A 24,625-nucleotide genomic window follows, 5' to 3' on the forward strand; every position below is an offset into this window, starting at 1 on the left:
AATTTTATTAATTGTAACTTTTTTTTGTGTGTTTTATTTTAAATTACCAAAGTCAAACAATTTAATAAAAATTTACATTTAACATCGCAAAATCTGTCATTAAATTATTTCATGTGTTTAGTGATTTCTCAAATTTGATTACATTCTTGGACTTCAAAACTTATTCATTTCATAACAGTGTAAGGATAACAAAATATAAATCATAACGAGTACTGTACAAAACAAATAATAAATGAGTATATAGAATAAGAAGTACATAAAGTATATAATGTATTATTAGATATTTATAAATATTATATCTAGACATTATACCTCACAATCCGCATGAAATATATTTTAAGAAAGACATTTTATTTAAATATTATATAGCTTATGTGACATTACTTACTTATTTGTGTATTAAAAACAATTAACCGACATGTACTACAATATTCGTAGAGTAAAAATAATACAAACACTTTGTGTAGGTAAGTGTCAGTATGCATGGTGTTAAGATTTGTTTACAAAAAATATATATATGTTTGCTTTAATTTTTGTAAAATGTGGTGTGGTTTTGTTTAAATGTATATTAATTTACTGTGCTATAAAGATATTAGAATGTTGAAAACATTTTAAATTTATGAAGTTACATAATTTTTTAAAAAATATTTTAACCGTTTCGTCGAATGTTAATATTTTTCAAATCTCTTTTTCTCTTGCTGATTGCTTGTATTTTGTGTAATGCTTCTATATTACGACTGCTGCAGCATTTTTAATGTTACTTACAATCTTATTTTAATTTTTTTCTTATTCGATTATGTACCTGCTTTTTTTAATTATTTCAGTTTTTATTTTCTTAATATTAAAAAAAAAAAACTATATTTTTAAAATATTTTAATCAAATCCTTCCCTTATCATGAATATTTGTGTTGAAAGAGGACGCTTTGTTAAAAGAAAACATATAATGTGATTCAAAAACTATATAAACACCAAAACACAAAAATGTTCATTCTTGCTGATTCTCATAATTTCGAATGACCTTTCTCAAAATACTGATGGCCAAAAAAAATATATAAATATGCTACAATTGATCAAAATAAAACACAAATACAAAACAAATCACAGAAATATTCGTTCTTGTTGATTCTCATAATATCGAATGACCTTCCTGAAAATACTGATGGTCTAAGAAATATGTTAATATGCCATAATTGGTCAAAATAAATCACAAATAAACTTCAAATCACAGAAATGTTCGTTCTTGTTGATTCTTATAAATATAACGCAATTGGTAAAAATAAAACAAAAATAAACACCAAATTAAAGAAATGTTCGTTCTTAGTGATTCTCATAATTTTGAATGACCTTCCTCCAAAAAGAAAAAAAGCAAATCACTGTTATTTATTTTTGGTGATGAGACACTAAGCAACCTAATCGTTAGCTGAGTTGAAAACAAAAACTTTAATGGACAGAATATTTTTTTAGTCTTTCAACACAAATAATCAAGTGAGCTAATCCTTCATTCCATCGATCAATTTTAAATAACAAACAAAATATTTAACAATTGAATGAAATAAATTTTTCTTTTTAATATCTAAAAATATTTGTATCTAATTTTCTTTGTGTTGTGTTTATTTTTTAATTAATAAATCAAGGTTCACGAAGCTGATGCCTGCTTGGTTCTAGCAAACAAATATTGCCAAGATCCAGATGCTGAAGATGCTGCCAATATTATGAGAGTTATCTCAATAAAAAATTACAGTGATGATATTAGGGTTATTATTCAATTGATGCAATACCATAATAAGGTAATATTTACAATTTAAATATAAGTGAAACAAAATAATCAAAATTTATTGTAATTTAAGGCATATTTGCTGAATATTCCTTCTTGGGATTGGAAACAAGGAGATGATGTCATTTGTCTGGCCGAGTTAAAACTTGGCTTTATAGCGCAAAGTTGTCTGGCACCGGGTTTTTCAACGATGATGGCGAATCTTTTCGCTATGCGATCGTTCAAAACAGTAAGTTCAAAACCGTTAATATTATTGAATCCTTATTGAAAATCAATCAAATCCGAAGGAATTTCCGTAAATTGTATTTTTAAATAATTTTAAACAAGCAAAAAATATCACCATATGTTGCCAATAGGTGTTTTTTTTATAAACAAAAAAAAGAGCAGACGATTATTGATTACATTAAAAAATAAGAAAAAAAACTCAAAATTAGGGAAATGAGCAAATTTTAAATTTATTCTTATTTTGTTGTCGAATGATATACTTTAATTTTAGTTTTCATTTTTTGTTTTCAATTTGACGAAACCAATTGCCACAAGATAATTATTTTTTGGTCAAAATATTATTCATTGTTTATTTCCTTTAATTTTTTTTTTTATTATTTTAATTAATTTGCTAAGAGAATGAATATTTATATTTATTTAAAAAAAAAATAAACAATCAACATTCAGTCAGCAGATATGCAATCGTGGACAAACGATTATCTACGCGGAACTGGAATGGAAATGTACACTGAAACATTGAGTCCTACTTTTATCGGAATACCATTTGCTCAGGCTACTGAGTAAGTCTTCTGGATAATAAATAGAAGAAAAGCTTTTAAAAAAAATCCATTAAACAAATATAAGTAAAAAAAAAAACAAACAAAGAAACACAAAACACTACAAAATATTCATATTGATACTATATTTGCGTGTAATTTGGTCATATTTAGTACCTTATCTATGTCAAGTCAATGTACTATTTTTTCTTTCAACTATGTACCTACTCGTATCATATATATTTATATATATTTACATAAAATATCTGTATCCTGATTTGAATTCACATTTTTATTTGTTTTTAAGCCAAAAAACACTTGCATTTTGTTTTGTTTCATTCCCATTTATTTCATTGTGGTTATGTTGCGAGAAGAACACACTCGTTTATTGCTCGTTTATTTATCAGTTTTTTTTTTTTTTTGGTTAATCTATATAACACTCATCCTAAGCAATAACGTCGTAACTCAATCATACACGAAAGCTTGAAATTGTTTTAAGTGTTTTTTTTTTTAGTTAGGACGTTCTTGCTTTAAATGAACTTGTTATATTTTTTTTTCATCCTCATTATTTGTATTTATAGCCACCATATCCTGGAGTATGCCTTTCATTATTATTGTTTCTTTTCTGTCATAAACGTTTTTTTTTGTCTTTTCATTTTCATCATTTTCGGTGTTTCGTTGGTTTCGTGTTTATTGAGAAGCGTTACAAAAAGTGCTTTATACAAAAAAAATCTTGTAAATATTTGTCGTTTTTTGATCTGCAACAGCAGTTGTTGATACTATGTGGTGTGTCCTTAGAGACTTGAGAGTTTTGACTCAAATTGAGAGATTTTTTCAGTGTGATTTTTATCAAAGGGAAGCTTAGCTGTTCTAGGGCATTTTTATGACTAAATTTTTAACACGATATTGGTGACAGTTTATGTTTTTTATAATATCTTGAAAATGCGATATCATCGATTTTTAAGAAGGAAACACACATTTTCACAAAATATCAATGTTTTAAATTCAGATTATAAAATTTTCAACTAGAATGAGAGAGCTTAAAAAACGAGTAGAAAATATTGAATTAGCTATGTTGTCGAAACGCATCTTTGTGAAGTCTGATTTTGGTATAGTTACGTATGTTCATGTTTTTTTTTTTTTTCATTTGATTTTTATAGAAATAGTATTAATGTTGTGATTTAATTTTTTTTTAATGAACTCTTTTTGGGAATTTCATATTAAATATTTTTTAAAAAGGAATTCGTTTTAAAAACAATACAAAATATATTATGCGTGGAAGAAATTATGAAAAGCAAAACAAAAATCCTTAACTTTCTTTTTAACTAAACAATAAGTAGTTGATGAAAATATGAAATACTAGAAATTGTAAAGGGATAGTATATTCAAACATGCATAAACATAAAAAAAAAAACCAAAAATAGCGTCCTTGTATGTAATTTTAAACGAGTTGTAGGTCAAATAATAGCAAACAATTTTGTAAGAGCCTTTGGGTTTTTAAATTTTTGAAAAAAAACAACAAATGATGTGAAAAGCTGCCGACTTTACAAAATAATTTATTTCAATAATTGTATTTATTTTTAGTGATCCATATAAAGTTCTATACAGTAGAAATGTCCGAAAATGTCCGAATACAATTTTTAGATTTTATATGTTCATGTAACGGCTTTTCCTTTTAAAGGTTTAAGCTACCTACATGAATTTATAAATAAAAATATATATTTAAACAAATGAATATTTTTTTAAGAATCAATAAATGCATTAAAAACTAATTAAGTTCCAAAAATTAAATATCTACTCTACAGCTATAGGTAACTTAAAAAAACGGTTTCCGGTTTGATGACGGAAACGTGCGTTAAATCAAGAGCACAAAATGCTGAACAAAAAATGTTTTCCCCATTCTCGAAATGCAGTCTGCATTTAACCAGTAATTACAAATTTAAAAAACGAATGTGTAAAATATCATAAAAACCAATCACTGAGACAAAAAACAACTATAAATAAATGAAAACCTTAAATCTTACTATTTTTCACAATAATTTTGCGTTAAAGTAGATAATTTTATAATTAAAGTAGATCGACGACGTTAGTTTAAAGTGGTTTTTAGTTATAAATCATCCTTAATCAAAGTTGTTTCATCTTTGAAAAAAAACACCAATTTAAATAAAAAAAGGAAAAATTTGCAGGCTATCTCAGTGTTGAAAATTAGTGTGTTGAAGCTGAAGTCTGAAAATAATTTTAAAATTTGTTTTAATGTAAGTTTTTTTCAAAATGGAATAAAGGTTGACCATTTTACACTTTAAGTTGCGTAGTAGTGTTGTAGCCTGAGAAAGAGTGTAGGTACCTATTCGTGCTCAAAAAGTTGTATAACCGTACTTGGAACTTGATACACGGAGAGTCCTCTAGATCTATATCATTGTAATAACCCAATTAGTTGGTATCTCCAGCAAATAGCTGTTTCAGGAATTCATATTAAATATTTTCTTGTATATAGCCGACAATTTTCCGATGGAAGCGAAACTTTGTTTCAAATTTAACATTAACACTTATTACATTTTGCAATTTTTGAATTTAATCCCCTAAAAAACCAAAGATAAGTATTAAGTCTAAAGCCAGCTTATTTTTTGTCTGTTTTCTTTTATTACACTGGTTTACAGTCAAAATGGACACGCAATACCATTTTTTTTTTCTCACGTAAGATTAAATTTGGCAGTAAGATTTAAGTCTCTGATTCCGCTGTTAAAAAAAAAACGAGTTGCTTAAAAATTTATTACAAATAATGTAATGTTAACAGAGTTAAACAAATAAAACCTGTAAATAAGCTTTGTTTTTATTGTAAATACTCCCAGATTTTTAGCTTTAAAGAACTTTGAGCCGAACTTTTTTTCCGCGTATACTTTATTTGTGTAAAAATTTAACACAATCGATCGAATGAATATTTGTATGTGACATAGCTCAAAAAGTATTTATTAAAATTTCTCGTTTGGGCCTTATTGCCCGAGAAAAGTATATAGAATTATAAATTTCTTACGAATTTGGACTGGATGCTTAGTTAAAAGTATGATACGAGTATATTGGAATACCTACAGCAGTTGAGAGCTAATTAGAAACGACGTTGTGTAGTAAGAAAAAATTATTTTTTTTCAAATTTTTCGATATTTTTTAACAAAATGTGTGAAGTTTTTCAAAGGGAACATCGTTTTGAGCTCAATTTAACCTATAACACTAAGATTTGACTGAGACAAATAAAATAAGAAACGCGAAAGAAAAACGTACCAAAACTAAATAACTAACTAGGGTTTTATATTCTAAAACGGTCAATGTTTGGTTGGGATCTCTGGCTGCTTCTATCAACCAAATGTTGCTTTGGGTTGCTATAGTGGTAATTTTGCTTATTTACAAGGATAGCAATACTGATTTCGCAAACGATTTGAGCAAAATCTATTTGAAAAGTGAATCTAAAATGTTCACACCGTATAAAAAGTTTTTAATTGTTCATTTTTCTAAACCAAATCTTAGAGTAAAATATGCAACAAAACATACTATAATTTTCCATAAAAATTCATATTCTTGTATTATGCCCTATAAAGAGTTATGGCAGGGGCCCTCATTACCCACCTACTCCACATTATTCGAATTTAATCTACAACATAATTAAATGTACAACTGCTTATTATAAAGCCGTTTAATTTTGAACAAGCATACATTTTGAATTATTGTTTAGTTATTTCTACTCTAAGAATCATTTTCGTACATTTTTACACACATATCAAAAATTTCCGCCTTCATAATATTGCCGAGTTTTTTTATTTCTCACATACAGTTTTATTTTTAAGTATTTAGTTTAAAATGGATACAGTATTTTACCCAACTGACACTATATAAACTATTCTATATACACTTCACATTCAATCAAAAACTAAATTAAATAAGTAAAGGAAAACAAAAAAGAGGCTTTTCATGTTGTGAACGTTCCGAGTTTATTTCGTATTGCGTTGCGATCTGCAATAATTTTTTTTAGTGTTGTAAAATTCAAAAAGAAAGAAAACCATTTTTATTTTTAATCGGATTTTAGTTATTTTATTATTTTTTGTATTATTTTATTTTTACCTATAGTGGCTTTTCTTTGCGTTGGTTTTATTATTTTGATTAAACTTAAGTTTTGCAAAAGATTCATGAATGCTTAGTGCTGAATAAAAAAGAATCGATAGGGAAGTGGAAGTGTGATTATAAAAGCAAGGAAACTGATTCAAATTTCAGAAATAAACTAACTTTAATATTTTACTTTGTTTCAATCCAACCTGTTTGTTTTTTCTTCATTGTCGAAGAAAATAAACGAAGCACATGGAGTGAATTGTATATTAAGTAGGCAATCTTTGAACTTTCTTCACAAATATAAGTATTTTTTTTAATAAATTAAATAAATTAAGAAAAAAAAAACAGAACTCCTTTGCACCTTGTAACGATTTTTGTGTCAAAATATCCAACCCAAAACAAAAAAATCATTTTAATCTTACAGTCACCAGATACTCAGGCTTGGCAAAATGATTATCTTCAAGGTACAGGGTGTGAGATGTATACAGAAACCCTTTCACCTTCATTTACCGGCATGACATTCCCACAAGCCAGCGAGTAAGATCCTAATTCGACTTGTAGTGAAAAGAAAAAAAATTAAAAAAATACTATATATAACAGCAACTCTTGTAATGTTTTTTTTTTGTTTTACCAATTCTAATAATTAATACTAATGACTGTACCAAGATCCTCATTATGAATACTATTCCTTTGTCTTGAATCAATGGAATGCAATTTTATTAATATGAGAAACGTTTTGTTTGTTGTTTGTATAAATTATAATTATTTTTTTATATTAGAACTTAATTTTTTCTTTATAATAATATAGATTATTTTTGCATTTTTAACATTGTGAAGAGAGAGACTTTTTTGTTTGATTTTATTTATAAATTAATATTAAGTGTCTCCGTACAATCACTTAATAGTTGCATGACTAATCAATAGAGTGTGATTTATTTTTCAACAAAAACAAAAACTCTTTTACAAGAAACAACAACTTTTTTTGATTCAGCACACGGTATCGGCAAATTTTTTAAAAGATTAGATTAGAATCAGTTAGAGGCAAGAAGTGTTTCTTATCAGGTCATTTTAAAACATCTATTTTCTTAAGTTTTAGTATCTGAACACTTTTCCTACAGTAGGTAATTGCTATTATCTTATAAATGAAATTCGCGTATTATATGAAATTAGATTTTGAACAGCGATATTACATTTTACTAATGTTTGTGTTTAAAAAAAAAGTTGATGTCCTTTTTAAAGGGACTTTATTGATTACACGGTGTTACAAAAATAAGGTTTTAAAATATACGCGGGCGGAGACCTATCACGTTTTGTAGAGCTAGTCGCACTGATTACGAAACGGTATTTAAAAAGTCCCTATCAACCCCAAAATCTGGAGTTAGGGGTAAAAAACGGTTTTTTGACCTTCACCCATTGAAAAAAATCTAGCTTCGTCAAATTTTTACCCGTTTTCGATTTTTCTTATAGGAGATAAATATACCTTTTCAACAATGTATAAAACATGTAACTTGGTTAAACCACCTAGAATTTATAAGCTGTCAAAGTTCAAAAACTCCATTTTTTTCGTCATTTACCCAACTTCGACATCAAATTAAAGTATATATTTTCACAACAACATGCTGTTTTAATAATATATTCTAAAATAATATTTATTTCCAAATCAAACGAGGTATTTTTTATGAAAATAAGTTTAAAATTGGCTTAGAAAAAAAAATTTTAAGATTTCAACCCAGATACAGAAATTAGAACTTTTAGGTATAGAACAAAAATGTTGTTTTGGCACGTAGTAGGATAACTTGGACGCCAGAATTTAATAACGGGTTTTTGTAGAGGAGTTCAATACAAATATTTTTTTTCTTTGAGAGGGGGGTCTATCTCCCCCTGTTTAGGTGGGAGGGGCAGTTTTCTAAAAAAAAATTATCGAAATAAAAAAAAAATATTTAAAAACAACGGCAACACTTACAGTAATAAATAATACCATTTCCGACAGGCAAAATTATACATTTAATTTTAATTTTTAAATCAATATATTATAACCAATAGTTTTTGAAACAATCGATTTCAAAGTTAAAAATAGGTGCAAAAAATTTTTTAAACTCATTTTATACTATTTTTGTCCAGACTGTGAATTTAAATAAAAAAATTACTCACACAGAAAACTGCCTTAATTGATTCCTTATCGGACAGTGAAAACTATATGTTTCTATGCCTTCTAGTTTTTGAGAAAATTGCAATGGGTAAAAATTTGACGAAGCTAGATTTTTTTCAATGGGTGAAGGTCAAAGAAACCGTTTTTTACCCCTAACTCCAGATTTGTTAAATACCGTTTCGTAATCAGTGCGACTAGCTCTACAAAACGTGATAGGTCTCCGCCCGCGTATATTTTGAGTGTTACACCGGCACCGTGTTATTCCTGTTTTGTTAATTTAATTTAAAATTCAAAACTTGTTAAACAATATTAACTGTGTTTTATTTTCCTCGTGATACAGATCAGATCATTGAATTTATTAGCGAAACAATAACAAAACTGTTTTTGTTGTAAAGTTAATAAAAACAATGATCTGATCTGGATCCCGAGGAAAATAAAACACAGCTATTATTATTAGCTCGCAAGATGATATTATGGGCTTCCTATTGCGCTTAAGAAAGCTGGCCTTTGATCACCAAAAATAAATTTTGGTTATGATTTATAAATCTATTACCTATATTATATTACATTGCACTCTGACTTAAAAGATTGTTTAAAATTACAAATTTATTTTTTTTGAAAATTTTTTTGAGTTAGTGATGAGGATTTCATAGATCTTTTTGAAGTTCGATTTATTTAATTGATAGCCTGTCCTTTAAATTCTTTTTTAAACTGAAAAATTACATACATATAACATTCTGGCTATTTAAAATAACTCCACTTTTAAACATTTTCCCACAATTTCACAATTTTCAACAAAAAATAAATGGCGGTTAACATTTTTGAATGACTTTAAAATCCATTTAAAGAAGCATTGTCTAGTTAAGATAAATTGAAAAACAAGGTTAAGTGACTGTTTCAAATCCATTTGATAAAGTCTTGGATAGCCTATCAGGAACTTATTTGCAATTCAACTGAAATTTTTCTGAAAGATAAAGTCTCGCATTTCTACATATTCCACCCAATAAAGTGGCTTTTTCTGACTCAACGGAAATTGTTCAAAAACAAAAACAACATACAAAATTAATGGAAAATGAGTTTTCTTTCAATGTTTTTCTTGCATTTGCTCTGTTTTTATGGTAATTCTGCTAATCGGATGGCAAAATAGCGTTATTTATCAGAAAACTTTACGTAATTTTGTCCGAAACCATTCTTTCAGGGACTCAAAATTAGCATTCATAAAAAATGTAGAATATAAATTGAAGCTTAATATGAGTCTGCAAAAACTATAAATTAGCTAGTTTTGTTTATAGATATTAGAAACTCGTACTTATGGTTGGATTATAAGTAAAACCATTTTATAATTTTGAAAAAGTTATTAGACGTTTTTAATAAACTTAAACTTTTTGTGTAACTTTATGATAGAAAAAAATTAAGACTGCTTAGTTTGTAGTACCTAACTATGAGTTTTATTTCGCGTTTGATATCGGAAATCTTTCATAGCTTTAAACAAATTTTCTCTGGTAAAGTTTCAAAATCAGCAAGGCTGATAATCTTTAGTAAAAACTCAATAAATAATAATAATACTCTTACTTGAAGTGATTATAAGTATATCTATTATTCTCTCTTATATGCCACAGGTATCTTGGATTCTTTCAGTTTAGTTTTAACTTTGACAAATTAAAAAATAATAATTGAAAATAACTATAAAAACAATGAAATTCTTTAAAAAGTGTTGTCTATGTGTATAAATACCAAATTTGTCGATACCTACTTTGATACCTACAACATTTTTTGCAAAGGATTTTTGAGCAAAAAGCCTGACTGTATTATACAACGAAGTGAATGCCTAGAAGTTGATTTTATAATATCGCATGTTTTTCTCCATGTGGATCATACAATCTTAACACAAATAAACAAATAAATTTTTAACTAAGCAAATAAACATTTTCTTAAATCATTCTTCGCAAATTAGAAACGTTAATATTTCCACGCATAAAAAAAAACTTCATGTGAATATATTAAAAATAATATAAAAATATTAATAAATAATATCCATTTCTTATAACTTTTTTTATTCTCTATATCTACTGCAATGCGCATTTAAAAAATAAAGCTTATTTTCCTTCAATATATCACATCTTCTTTACTATTTTTTAAGCACTATAATTTATATCTTGTATGGCTTAATTATAATAATTTTTCTTCTTTGTATATAACTATATTAGAAAAAAAGTTTGTGATGTTTTGTAGAACAATGTTTTGACTGCATGATTCTGTATAAAAGCTTATATTTGTACACTCTCACATATTATATATATTTAAAAAAACATAAAAATAGTTGCTTAAACTTATATAGTATAAGGAATACAAATTAATGTATTCACTAATATTGCGATGTTATTTTTAAAAAAATCATTAATTAACATTTATAAAAAGTAATAATACTTAAAAAATTATTTCAAATATAAACAAACTTTAAAAAATAAATAAAATAAAACTTTTCAATTTGTTGTAGATCTTTTACCAAGATTTTAAATTTTCACTTAATCTTACAAATTTAAAAAATGTCATTTGAAAAACAAATAGCGTCGCAATTTAGTTTTTTTTTACAAAAATAAAAATTATTTCATTTTTTTAATATAATTTATTTAAAATATATGAAAAAAAATACTCAACACAAATTTACAATTATAGGCTCTGCTTTACAAAACTGAAACTCTTGCTACTAGCAATCGAAATCAAAGGTGCTGAAGAAGGAGCGGATAGTAAAATATCTATAAATCCTCGTGGTGCAAAAATCCAAGCGAATACACAAGGATTTTTCATCGCACAGAGTGCCGATGAAGTGAAAAGGTAAATTTTGTTAAATCTTACTAAAAAACATATTTTTGAATACATGATTATATAAGTTAAGATCTTTTAACCCAAATGCATTTATTTATTTAAAATAGAGCTTGGTTTTACTGCAAAGCTTGTCATGAAGACATAAAAGACGAAACCCTAATTAAAAAGTGTAAATGTAAAAACTGTAAGTATCGTAAAAATTACTACTTATTTATTTATTTTTTTATTTTGTATTATCTTGTCTTTTTACTTTTATACATATTATTTATAAAATATTTTATCTATTATTATTAGAAATTTTATATATAAAAAAAAAAACATAAGAACAATTAAAAAAAATATATATTTTTTAAAGCAAAACAACTTTTGAAAAAAGTTAATTTTAAGAGATTTTAGGAGTCAGGTCATCAATATTATGTATATTTATATTTTAAAATTATTATAATTATTTAATATTATATTATAACAAACAAAATATAATCTATAATGATATTATTTTCTTCTTAATTCAAAATGACGCGTTGGTGCATCATTCTACTCAAAACGTTTCAAACAAATCAAACAAAAAAAAAATAATAATAAAACAAAAAATCAAATGATTTTTTTGAAAAAAAAAATATGAACAAATATTTTTCAAACAGTGACAGTACAACCAAGGAACAAATTTGGTGACTTAGGTAAAGAAAACACATAAATGAAAAAAAAAAACTATAAACAAAAATAAAAAAAAAAAACTAAACATTTTCAAAGTTTTGTTTTCTGTTTGAATTTTGTTCCCCTCGTCCCAAACAAAGAAACAAACAAAAAAAAAAAACAAAAAAAAAAATTATAAGGTTAAAAATTTTATTTTTCAAAATTTTGTTACATTAGAACTATGAAATTGGATTATTCAGTTTTATTTGTTTTTTGTTTAATCTCCCAAGTGATTAATATATTTTTAAAAAAATATTAATTTCGTTTGTGTAGTTTTACTTTAACTCTAAACATTTTTTTTATCAAATAAAATTAAACAATACATTTTGTAAATAAATTTCCTTAGTTCCATATCGAATTTGTTGTGTTCATCATTTTGTTCAAATATTAAAAATAATATTTTTAAAAGTAGAAAACAATTTTTTTGAAAATATATTAAAACACTTATTTACAAAATTTTGATTTTGTTTCTTATTCAATTTTTAACATATCCACATTTTTGTCAATAAAATGTTAAATACCTACCTTAAAATGTTTCCCCCTCTAAAAAAAAGTTTGGTTTTCCTTTTTCACATTTGTTTTCCTAATTTTTTGAAAACCTTTACATCAGCTCAAAACTTAAAATAATATTGAAAACATAGATTCGTTGGTTTTTTTTTTTTAATTAAATTAAATAAATATATCTAAAGGCTTATTTTCAATTTGTATATATGTTTGTGCGAATATCTGCATCCCATAAAACTTTAATAAATACAAATCTCAAACCCCTTTTTCTTGAAGTGAAATTTTAAATAAATATATATATATATTTTTTAATATATAAAATAAACACATAATTTTAGTTCTAAATATTTTCGAATGATCTATAAACTTAATTTCACTTTTTATTATATTTATTTTGGTTTTTAATTTTTAATTTTTTTTTAATTCTAAGGGAACCCCATTTTTGCAAAACACAAAAATATGCTTTAAACTTTTCCCTTAACTGTAATATGAGAGACTGTTTTTTTTTTTTTTTTGTTTTCTTTCTTTAATAAAAGCCTGCAGATTTCTTTATAAACTTATCTCTCAATTTCATATTTAAAAAAAAAAATATTGTCTTTAATTTTTCAAAACGAAGTTACTATGACCAAAAGAAACTATCAAATCAACATAAATATGTTTTCGGTTGTTTGTTTTTGTTTTTATTTATTTCATTTTCGTCCATTTGTTAAAATTGTTTATGTTTAATTTATGAGTAATAAAGTGCGCACCACTTTTGAAGTGATTAAGAGAGTGGATTAACTAACAACAAAAAAAAAATAATAATAATTAATAAAATGGTCCACTGTAGATCTTCCTTTAGAAAAATTTAGATCCATAATTGAGAGAAAAAAAATTATATGACAAAATATTTGCCTGAGAATATGAGTAAATATTCGACAAATTTTATAAATGATTTTGTTGCACCTTTAATATATATATATTATATACGATAAGTGCATGTATTGCACCAAAATGTAATAACGTTAAAAGCTGTTATAATAATATTATAACCCATCACATTTTTTTTAGGATTTATTTGTTGCAACATGAAAAGGAGTTTATGTATCATAAAAAAAATATTATTGTATTTAGAAAGAAAAATGAAAACAAAATTAGTGTAGTTTTTTTTATGAAATTTTAATTATAAATATTTGAGGTTAATTTGTGTTCGCATTGTTAGGTGCACTACTGATATACCCTGGGTGTTTTTTTGTAAGATCTTCTTTGGTTTTTGTAAATATGTTTTTTTTGTTTAAAAAATCAAACAAAAATGGAGCAATGATAATAAATTTTAAGCTGTGTTTTTTTTACAATACATATATGAAAGCTTTTGCTGCGAAATTCATAAAATCATCATCACAAAAATTATATAATTAAATATTAATACAATCACCAGAGACAATACAAAAATCATTTGAACTGCTGGAAGAAGTGGGAAAATGTAATTTTTATAGTTGCCCAAATTATGAAAAATTAAAATTGTTTAAAAATGGTAATAAATCTGGGTTTTTGGTTACCAATAGAATTCAACTTCTGATTTATAACACAAAACAATTAAGCGTCATAAATCCATAACTCAAAAGTCTACAATAGTTTATGAATCCGTACACAATTGTGACTTAAAAACTGCAAGAAAATTCAAGTTATTAGAATTTTATTAATTTTATTTAAAGTAATTTTTTCTTAAATTAAAATTTACATAAAGTTGACAAAAATATACAAAAAAATATTGTCTTGAGCTATCTTAATGGGTTTTAAGTTTTAAACCGAAGTAAATTATGTTGGTAAAAGTTAAAGTTTTTTAAGTTAAAGGTTCATAAAATAATGGTAAGAACACTTATATTTTAAACCATATTTAAATTCACATACACAAATTTATCCAATTTCTTTACTCAGTTGATATTTACTTAAGATTTCGAAAAGGAATAGACACAAAAAGTATCACTGCAAAATTTACGATTTGACTTACTGCTTCTACTACTATTTGTACTTCTTCGTTAAAATAATGATATTTCATTGTTAACAAAAATGAATAGCAAATACAATATTATTCAAACGCCTCGTCCGTTTGAATCGGTTTTTTTTCTGTAAACAACCCAAATAATATTTTTATAATATTCAAATGGAATTTTGCGTCGTGACAAATATAGGGATTTTAATCCCCCTGTAAAAATAATTTTATTTCAATCACCGATTTATTTGTTTAAAAGCAATAAATTTGCAGATTAAATGAAATTAAATGGGGTAAAAAGCGATTTTGTAAGAGTCGGGAGGGAAATGTTCGATGCAACATAAATGTAAGAATGAAGATGAAAATTGTATTGTATTAGCAAATTAAATTTGAATTTCATACAAATTCTTAAAAATAAAAATTAAAAATTTTAAAAACACAAATTCGCTGTAAGGAAGCAAGGAGCTTTAAAATCGATGTTTGCAATCCGGATGCAAAATGTAGAATTACCATTACCAACACATTAGCTTAAATATAAAAAGAATAAGCTTTTGTACATACATAAATATTATATTAAAATATATTTAAAAAAAATTAACTGCTTTGGTTTACATTTATATATATAAAAAATTATAAATGACAAAAAGAGCCTGCTAAGGATTTAAATTCCAAAAGAAGCAATATATCCAAAAGTGTATGTTTGTGTCGTTTTTTTGTTTTTTGTTTAATTTTGATTTTTGTTTTTCATTTTTTTTTCTTCTTTCTATGTATTTAATTGTGCGATTTTCAGATGTGGGCATGATTATGATGCAGACTGGAATGGTTAATCAAGGTCTTAACACAGCCATTAATCAATTTGATGGTACGAATATTTTTTGCAAAATTCATACAAATTTTTTTGTTTTTTTTTTTTCATATAAACAATGTGCTATTATTATATAGCTGTTTATAATGACTTCCTATCTTATTGATGATTTATGTAGCATTTTTTTGATGCTATATACTCATAATTTCGCAAATCTCATTAAATATTAATTTCTTGTTAATTTTTTTTTTTATTTCAAATAAACTTTATAATGACAGCCAAATTTTAATAAATTAATAATTTGAATTAATTCAAAAAATAAATAAAAAATTTCTTTTTTTTTATCGAAATTCAATTTTTTTAAATTTCCAAAATAACTTCACTGATGTAAAAAAAATATAAATTTTTAAAGTTACTCAACAGATGATTTCATAACAGTTTGCTAAAAAAACTTAAAAAAAAAAACTTTTTGTACCTATACGTTTTCATTTTCTGCTAATGCCTTTTCTTCTCTACATTTCTAATTTTTTTGTTCGAAACCATTTCTAATGCAAGCTTTGTAAGAACTCTGATTTTAATCATTATAATGTTTATAATTAATAAATACAACAATCGTTTTAAAACACAATCAATTATATATTTTTTTTGCATTTTTTTTTTTTTTTTCTAATCGAAGCAGTGAGAGATTAATAATTTTTTGAGATATTTTGGTTTCTAATTTGATTTTTATGATTTTTAATTTTGACTCCTCATGTTTGGTTTTGGTTTTTGTACTGCAAAAAAAAAAATTAATTAAATAGGATTTTGAAATGGGACACTACAAAATTCATCTTATTCGAATTTGAGTATAATTACTTACATGCTAAATACATCTACTTAGGTAAAGCTTTACTTGAAAAATGCTTTATAAAACTTGCGCTATGCTTTAATTACAAAAACGCTGTTTTATAGTATCTAAAAAATAAATGCACTTAATTATATGAATGATTTGGTAAAGAAAGGATGAAAACTGTCTTTAAAAAAAAATTGACAATAATAACAATTTTTTCATTTTTAAAGATATGAAGGATTTTTTTTTTAATTTCAGTTTTCATCCTTTATAATGTGTGGTAATAATAATTTATAATTTACATAAAAAAAAAATAAGTGTGAGAAATATACAGAGTAAACCAGATACATACAATTATTTCGCCAGCTTCGTTACCCCAAGTGTGTTGCCTTGAATTAAACAAAAATAATTAAACACATTTATATATAAACAATAAACACAACTTTTGGAGTGTGTGTGGCTTTTTTAACCAATCTACTTAGTATATAGATGATCTATAACAGTGTTGAATGAAGTTTGCAGTGAAATTTTGACCCAGGGTATGCAGTGTAACAATACACATAGTTTTTTTTTTTTTTTTGTGAAACAATTAATTGTATATAATATTGTTACATATATTTAATAAAAAAAAAGAAAAAAAAAAACAAACTAGGCAGGTCCATAATATATTAGCAGAATCTTAAACAACAACAAGAAATGTATTTAGTATACCTAAAAACGAAGAAAAAAAAATTAGTTGTTCGTTTATTGTAAATTATAAATATTATATATTAATAAACCTTAGTTTTAGTATAATTATTATTTAAAGAAAAAAAAATTCCCTTATTTCACTATTTTCATTTTAAGTGTTTTATGTTTATTATAATTTTGCCATATTCCTCATTTACCTTTTTCACAATCCTATAAATTTGTTTCTATGACCACAGTGGCAACCTTCAGGAAAGGCGTCCGTGCCGTACAAATGGTAGGACGTGCAAGTACGTATACAAACAATAATTTGACAATTAACAAAAAAAAAAAAAAAACTTAAAAATTCTAATAAAAATTTAACAAAAAAAAATTTGTTAAATTTGAATGATTTTTTGTTCATATAAGTCTCGTAGTTTATTTATTCATTCATTTATTATGTAAAATTTAAATTAACTGGTGTCTTTTATTTAATTATTCTAAATTCATTAATTTTTCTTTTTTTTTCCATATTTTCCTAAAACATATTTTATTCATTTAATTGTATTGTTTTTCTTTTTTAATTTTTTTTTTATAATTGTATCTAATTATTTCATTTATTTCGGTGTGTACGTGATGTTGTGAGTGATTAAATTCTTTAAAGTCTGTCTGATGTCTCACTACAAACAACAAATTAATATCTTATGTGCCTATTTTATTATAAATTTTATTTTTTAGTAAATGTTTTTTTTTTACATATATGATATATATATTTATTAAAAAGTTTTATATATTTCTGTGTTATAAGTAATTGTGTTATTTTATTTTAAAAAAATTATCATCAAATATAAATTTCATATTTTTTAAGTCTTTTTTTATTCACATAATGCATAGTTTTGATATTCAGTCAATAAAGCCCTATTTACTCTGCAATTTTTGTATTCTACTTACCACTCTACTTCTAACTCAAAGTTGCAAAAAGGAAATAAGAATTCTGTTGAGTTCAAAAATTTACCTCTACAATTTCCACTTTTTGCAAAAAGTGGGAAATTTACAAAAGTAAAACACTTTTTTTTCCTTCTAGCGCGATCTGTTTTTGACAAAAAAAACTACAAAAAATGTATGAGTTCACACTAGTTTACAGCCAAAATGGATATTGAATACCGATTTTTTTTCTAACGAATTTTGAATGGATAATAAAAGTTTTCGAGAAATGATTTTTCAAAGTTTTTATCGTTGTGTTTCCAAGCATTCGAGCTATATGTTGAGTAATGAATGACCAATCTGAGCAGAGGAACCGGTACCTGAAAGCTGAATAAATAAGTGCGAAACACTAGAATAACTTTTCTGGGCCACTTTAGGTGTTTAAGTCCAATTCATTTTTACATTTTTAAAAAATTGTTTTTTTTTTCTCTTTTCTTACTCGAAAAAAAATTCTTTTGATTTCTCAAAGTTTTATATTTTGTTAGTGTAGTTTGTGGAAGAGATATACTTTTCTTAAAAGCTTTTGTCTTTAACTTGAAAAGCAAGCCGAATTTGAAAATTTTAATAGAGTGATATGAATTCTTTTAAAAAATTGGAAATTAAAATATTGTAATAAATTTAAGAAAAACTATTTTAAAAAAAGAGGAAAACTGACATTTTTGATGGTTTTACTAAAAAGCTTACTTTTATGCGTAGATTATATAAAGATATTGAAAATATAAAAAAAAAAATAAGATACTTAATCTTTTAACATCATGGCAACGAAAATTGAATAAAAACGAAGTAACCGATTTCAAGAAAAGTTTTTGTCAACAAAGGTTCTGCTAACCTCATTGTCAAAGTTAAGGAAAATTTTCTAAAAAAACATAATTTGTTGCCTTTTTTTGAAAACGGATCAATATTTTATTTATTTGAAAAAAAAATTATAAAGGCTCCTTTTTTTCCAGAAATTTAATATTTATTTTGATGGAGTATAAATGCTTTAACATCCCTTTTTTTTAGTTTGTTAAGGAAAAAGAAAAAAATTTTCTTGTCCTGCCTTATTCCTTCTACAAAAAATAAATGAAGTTAGTTTTACGAAACTATAATTATGTGAATAAATTTGTCTTAAAACCTATTTCATCTTCAGATAGTAACTGTGTTTTTTTCACACCTAATTTGACTTAAGAAAGCAATTTATTTATTTTTTTTTTTGTATTCAAAAGTAAATATTAAAGTGTCGTAGGAATTATCAAATCCGTACAAATTATTTCTCGTTTGTATATCTTAATAAAATTAATTATTTTCTTTTTATCGTAGTATTATTTTATTATGTCGTCTTTGTAAGTTTAGATAAAAATTTCTTGGAATGAGTGTTTTGTATATATACATATTTGAGAGTGTCATTTGTATTTATATTTTCTTAATTTCTTATATAATTCACATTTATTTATTTTATTTTTTATTTTAAATAAGAAAAAACATTTACCTAATTCAAATAAACACAAATTTATATTTTTTTATATTTTAATTTGATCATTGGATATAAATTGCATCATAACTAACCAAATTCAACTTAACATTTAAATACTAAACTTTCCTATACCAATATTTTACTATACCTATTTATTAAACAAAATTTTTCTTTTTTCAACCCATTCACAACAAACTTACTATTTTTGTCCCCAACACAAAAAAAATATATATATAAATATATAAAAAAAAATCAACCGGTTTAATTATACATATAAAAAAATTATATATATATGTATAAAATAAAAAATGGCAATATTCCGAAAAAAAATACCATTCCTAAACATATGCATATGTAAAAAAAAACATTGTTAAAACAACAATTAAAAAAACCCCCATAAAATGGATAACATAGATGATGAATACTCTCTGACAAGTAAGTTATCAGAAATATTGTTTTCAAGTTTGTTATATTTTTTTTTTAATTTTCTATAATTATACAAAAAATAAATTAAATTTATGTAAAGAATAAATATTTAAGAAATATAAGTTTTAATTTTCATATTAATTTAAAAAAATTTTTTTTTTATTTCGAGTTTTTTTTAAACTATTTTTCTTAGTTTTGTTGTTAGCATATTATTAGAATGAACAACAAAATATATTTATGAAAATAATGTTTTGGGTATATGTAATTTGCAATCTTAATTTTTGAACTTGAAGGTAGTTATGAATGAGAATGAAATTTCTTAACTTCCAAAAAAAATGCCCAAAATATTTCATAAATTTGATGTATTTTATTTAAAATAAATACTAAATTAAAAAAAAAAAATAAACACATTTCACTGCGATCTAATTATAATTATATCGATAAATTTGAAATCAAGCAACAGTACCTACTTATATATTAAAATAACAAAAAATGAACAATGAAACTGCAACGCACTGTCACAAAATCACAAAAAAAATGCGTATATATTCACGTTGTAAACATATTTTTATTGTCAAAGAAACCTTAAAAAAAAAAACAAAGCATTCTAGAAAAAAAAGAAACATCTAATCTGAAACACTAGAGCTAAAAAATAAAAAAGCTAAATGTAGAAGTTTTGGAATATTACAAGTTTTTTTTTTTTAATTAGATGTAGTAGTTTAAATCATTTATTAAGGATGCGCTAAGTTTCTGCTAATACAAAACCAAAAAAAAAAAATAAGTACCCAAGTATAAAAATAAAAAATTACTCAAAAGCGAGGACATTCATTTTTTGAATGCGATTTTTTTGATGTAGAAAATGATAAATATTATAAATACTCATGCTACCACAAAACAATCCTTTTCTTCTATTTTCTTATATATTTAAACAAAACTGCAGCAAAAAAATAAACACACAAAAAAACACGCTTTTAACTCAAATTTTGCACTCAATTAGATAAACCTACTCAACATCTTTTTTCGCTTAAATTTCCTTCTTTTTGTTTTAATTTCCTCAATCTTTTTTTTAAGCATTTGTGCACTAAATAAAAATATAATTCCTATTAAAAAAATAGTTAAGTGTAGATAACTAAATAGAATGCACGGTATGAATTTCTTAGGGCAAGTTTTAGAAATGCATGTTTTGTTGAAATAATAAGTAGTTTGATTTTCAAGTAATAAAAATTTATATAACAAGGTTATGTGCAAGTTAAATATTTAGAAAAAAAAACATGCTTTGATATCCACAAATAAATATTTTTTTTTTTTTAATACAAACACGTATTATTCGAATATTCCTTTAATAAAAAAATCATTCCTTCCCTGATAATTTTTTTAAGTTAAATGTTTGTCTTATATACTTACATTGATTTCTATCAATTTCGTTCGATTTAAAAACAAAAAATCGGTTTTTACTTCCTATAAAGTAAGAAGGTTAGTTGGCCAGAATAAATTTTATAATTAATTAACGACTTTTTAGCTTCTTGATAAAATGTTTAGGGAGAAATAAACTAGAACATGAAACAACGGAGTACAAAGAAAAAATTAATTAAAAGATTTTTATTTATCAATTTTTTCTGATTGAATTATGAATATATTTTCTCTCGTCGTCTTAACAAAGCCTCAATAATATATTTTCTTATAAAAAATAGCACATCTACATACCCAAAATAAATAAATAATAATTGATTTTTACGATATTATCCAACATTGGTTCTTATTGTTATCGTAACTCAACACTCGCTTTAATAAACCATTTCAAACTTTCAAAGTTTTTAATGCATTTCTTGAACGAAAGAGTTCTCTGGCTTTACACGTTCATTGAGTCCACACTCTCCCAAGTTAAATTAACCCTCTTTGCAAGTTAAATTAACAATTTTGCAATTTAAATTTACCATTTTGGAAACCAAGTTCAAATTCACCTTTTGAAAAAGAAATGCTTGAACAATAAATGATTCTCTATCATTTTCTGTATGTCTGTAAATCCATATATATAATAAAAGTTACCAGCTTGCGTGTATAGAAAATTAATTAAAAATACGTTAACCTCTTTTTTTCAATTTTTTTTTTAATTTTGTAAATTAGTTTTATAAATTAAATTACATATATCAAAAACTTGTTGACAATAACAATTCCTTGAGTAAACTTTCAAATATGGAAAGACTAGCATTTAAATTAAATTATTTCTTTGTGCGAAGTTAATGGGGTTCAAAACCTAGAAAAGGCCATCCATTTTTAGTTTGGTTTTTATAAAGTTTGACTTTCGTTGTTGAATCTCTGCTCTTAAATAAATATTATCTAGTTTTGGTTCCTCTTTAAATTAAAACAAATAAAATAGCCTGCTCCTTTATAAAGAATTACCAAAATCAGTATAACCAGGAAAAATATTAATGAAAATAGAGAATAAAAATATAGAAAAAAACGTATTGAAATGTGCAGTCTCTGAAAAATATATGAAAGATAGAAATATCCTTGCAAAAAATTAAACACGCTGTTGGTTGTCGGTTGTTTAATATTTTAACGATCGATTAAAAAAAAAAACTTAAACTTAAATGCTTATTTGTGGCTTATTTTTTTAAATATTCAATTAGGCTTAATGTTACAGTAACAATTAGTAAAATATTTAATATTAAATAGAAAGTACTGCTATTGCTTTGGTAAATTTAAATTTATGTTCGTTTTTATAGAGTCCAAAAGTATTTTCAGCTTCAAAAAAAAGTGGGAATTAATAAAAAAAAAATTGTTTTTATTTAAAATGGCTTATTTGTTGGGATTTTTCAAAACCCTCAATCAATACAATATTCTACACGAATGTGAAGCAGTACAAAATAAAGATAGCTTTTGCATCTGCCGGACAATGTTTTAAAATGCAAAAAAAAAAAAAACGTATCCATTAAGCCTTTGTGAACTCGACAAAAAAATCGTATTTCTGTGCCAACTTTCCTCGTCTTACCACAAATTAAAATTTATATCGATTTTTGTTCTATTTAACTTTTATTACAAACAAATTTTATTTTATTTATTTTTTTTTAATTTGAAATATAATCCAAATAATTATATTTTTGTAAATTTATTATTTTTTTAATTTAAATTAACACTTCCCTTAACATCCTCTAAAGACGAAAAAAAAAACCAATCAATTCAAATTGTTTGTGTTTTATTGATTTCATTTTTGTTTTTTTTACTTTTAATTAAAAATCGCAATGTGGGTTTGAGGTTCTGATCAAGTGAAATGTTTTACAGATGACCATCATCCCGCACCTACATTTACTCCTCCAGAACTACCCAAAAGGGTGCATGTGCGTGGATCATCATCGGGTAAACAAATACTAATATACAATCAATTAAAAAAAAAATGTATACACACAAAACAGAAAAAAAAGCAAAAAATGATGTCTTCCATTGTAAAAAATACTTAAGTATTGAAACAAAAAAAAAATATGGCAATGCAATCCTATATTTCAAAATGCAAAATCCCAACAACGAAATGCCACATTAGATCTTAATTTCAGTTTTTTTTTGTTTTCAATACGAGTACATTTGTTTTTGCTTTAAATTTATTTTTTTTTTATTTTAATTAATATTTTTTATTTGCAATTAAAAATCGCTTCTGATTTTCTTTTCTTCTTCTTTTTTGCTTAAGCTTATATTAATTTGGTCCTGTATTGGCTTTATATACTATTCGTTATTTTTAATTTTCATTTTTAATTTCTTATGAAACCACAAATTTATAATTTTTTTTTAATTTAAACAAAAATATCAGAAATATAGACTGAAACGAGGTGAAAATAAAAACAATTATCTCAAGCATGTTTTATTATTATTATTATTACATATTATTATAATAAAATAACAATTTCGTTTTTAATTTCTGCAAACTGAATATGATCTTCAGAATAAATGTTGAAATTGTTGTAAATTAATTTGCATATTTATTAAATAATTATTTCCATGTGCTGTGTAATTTATGTATTTAATTTGTTTGTGTATTAATTAATTTTTTACGTTATACATATTTTATTTTTTAATATTTTGTTGCTTTGAAAAAAAAAACTATTATTTTTTTTTTGTTTTTTTTTTTTATTCATCACATTTCTTCATTAATTTTTCTCACTGTTGGTATATTGCTCATCGTTTGTTGCTATATAATCAAATTGTGTACTGTCTACATTTGATAAATAAAAATAAAACAAAAATTAACACTTAATTTATTTATTAACTTGTAGATATTTAAATCGTTTTTGTGTTCTTACAGGTGACATTACAAGAGATCGGGAGGATATGACTCGTAAGTTATTTGTCTTAAAATAAATCTTTTTTTTTAACAGTTGAAGAGTTAAGTTTGTTTTTTGAGATAGAAATATTAGAAAATTAATATTTCAAAAGTTGCTTGATTCATTTCTAAAAAACGTTTATCTTGATCAAATTTGCTATTAATTTTTGGATATGCTTACTGGTTGCTATATCAGCTTTCATTGGGTATATCAATTTAGAGATTAACAAAATGTGGAAGATACACTCCACTATTTAAAGTATTATCGAAATGGATCACTGTGGCGTATGCGTAACATTTTTTTCTGATGTGGAAATTTTAGCTGTTCATATAAAAGTTTCTATAGATCATGAATCCGTAAGACTGATTGGACTTT

General features: G+C 24.4%; 1 protein-coding gene across 41 annotated transcripts in view; it reads left to right on the plus strand.

Annotated features, from left to right (window-relative positions):
- LOC129916634 (calcium-activated potassium channel slowpoke) overlaps positions 1–24,625 on the plus strand; it is a 133,911-nt gene that overhangs the window by 95,191 nt on the left and 14,095 nt on the right. For 8 of the 41 annotated variants that reach the window (XR_008772518.1, XM_055996694.1, XM_055996693.1 and 5 more), the window contains exons 10-19: positions 1,635–1,787; positions 1,848–2,003; positions 2,447–2,559; positions 11,456–11,614; positions 11,713–11,789; positions 15,565–15,636; positions 17,335–17,385; positions 19,926–19,946; positions 23,220–23,294; positions 24,232–24,264. Coding sequence is in view for 40 of the 41 variants with exons in the window: in XM_055996694.1 (XP_055852669.1) it covers positions 1,635–1,787; positions 1,848–2,003; positions 2,447–2,559; positions 11,456–11,614; positions 11,713–11,789; positions 15,565–15,636; positions 17,335–17,385; positions 19,926–19,946; positions 23,220–23,294; positions 24,232–24,264 (910 nt within the window). In the remaining variant the exon portion in view is untranslated. Of the gene's footprint in view, positions 1–1,634; positions 1,788–1,847; positions 2,004–2,446; positions 2,560–7,054; positions 7,168–11,455; positions 11,615–11,712; positions 11,790–12,246; positions 12,283–15,564; positions 15,637–17,334; positions 17,386–19,925; positions 19,947–23,219; positions 23,295–24,231; positions 24,265–24,625 lie in introns of all 41 variants that reach the window. The other 33 variants (XM_055996724.1, XM_055996715.1, XM_055996720.1 and 30 more) reach the window with 17 other exon arrangements.

This window comes from Episyrphus balteatus, chromosome 3, assembly GCF_945859705.1.
Source record: "Episyrphus balteatus chromosome 3, idEpiBalt1.1, whole genome shotgun sequence".
In the NCBI taxonomy this organism is placed as follows: Eukaryota; Metazoa; Arthropoda; class Insecta; order Diptera; family Syrphidae; genus Episyrphus; species Episyrphus balteatus.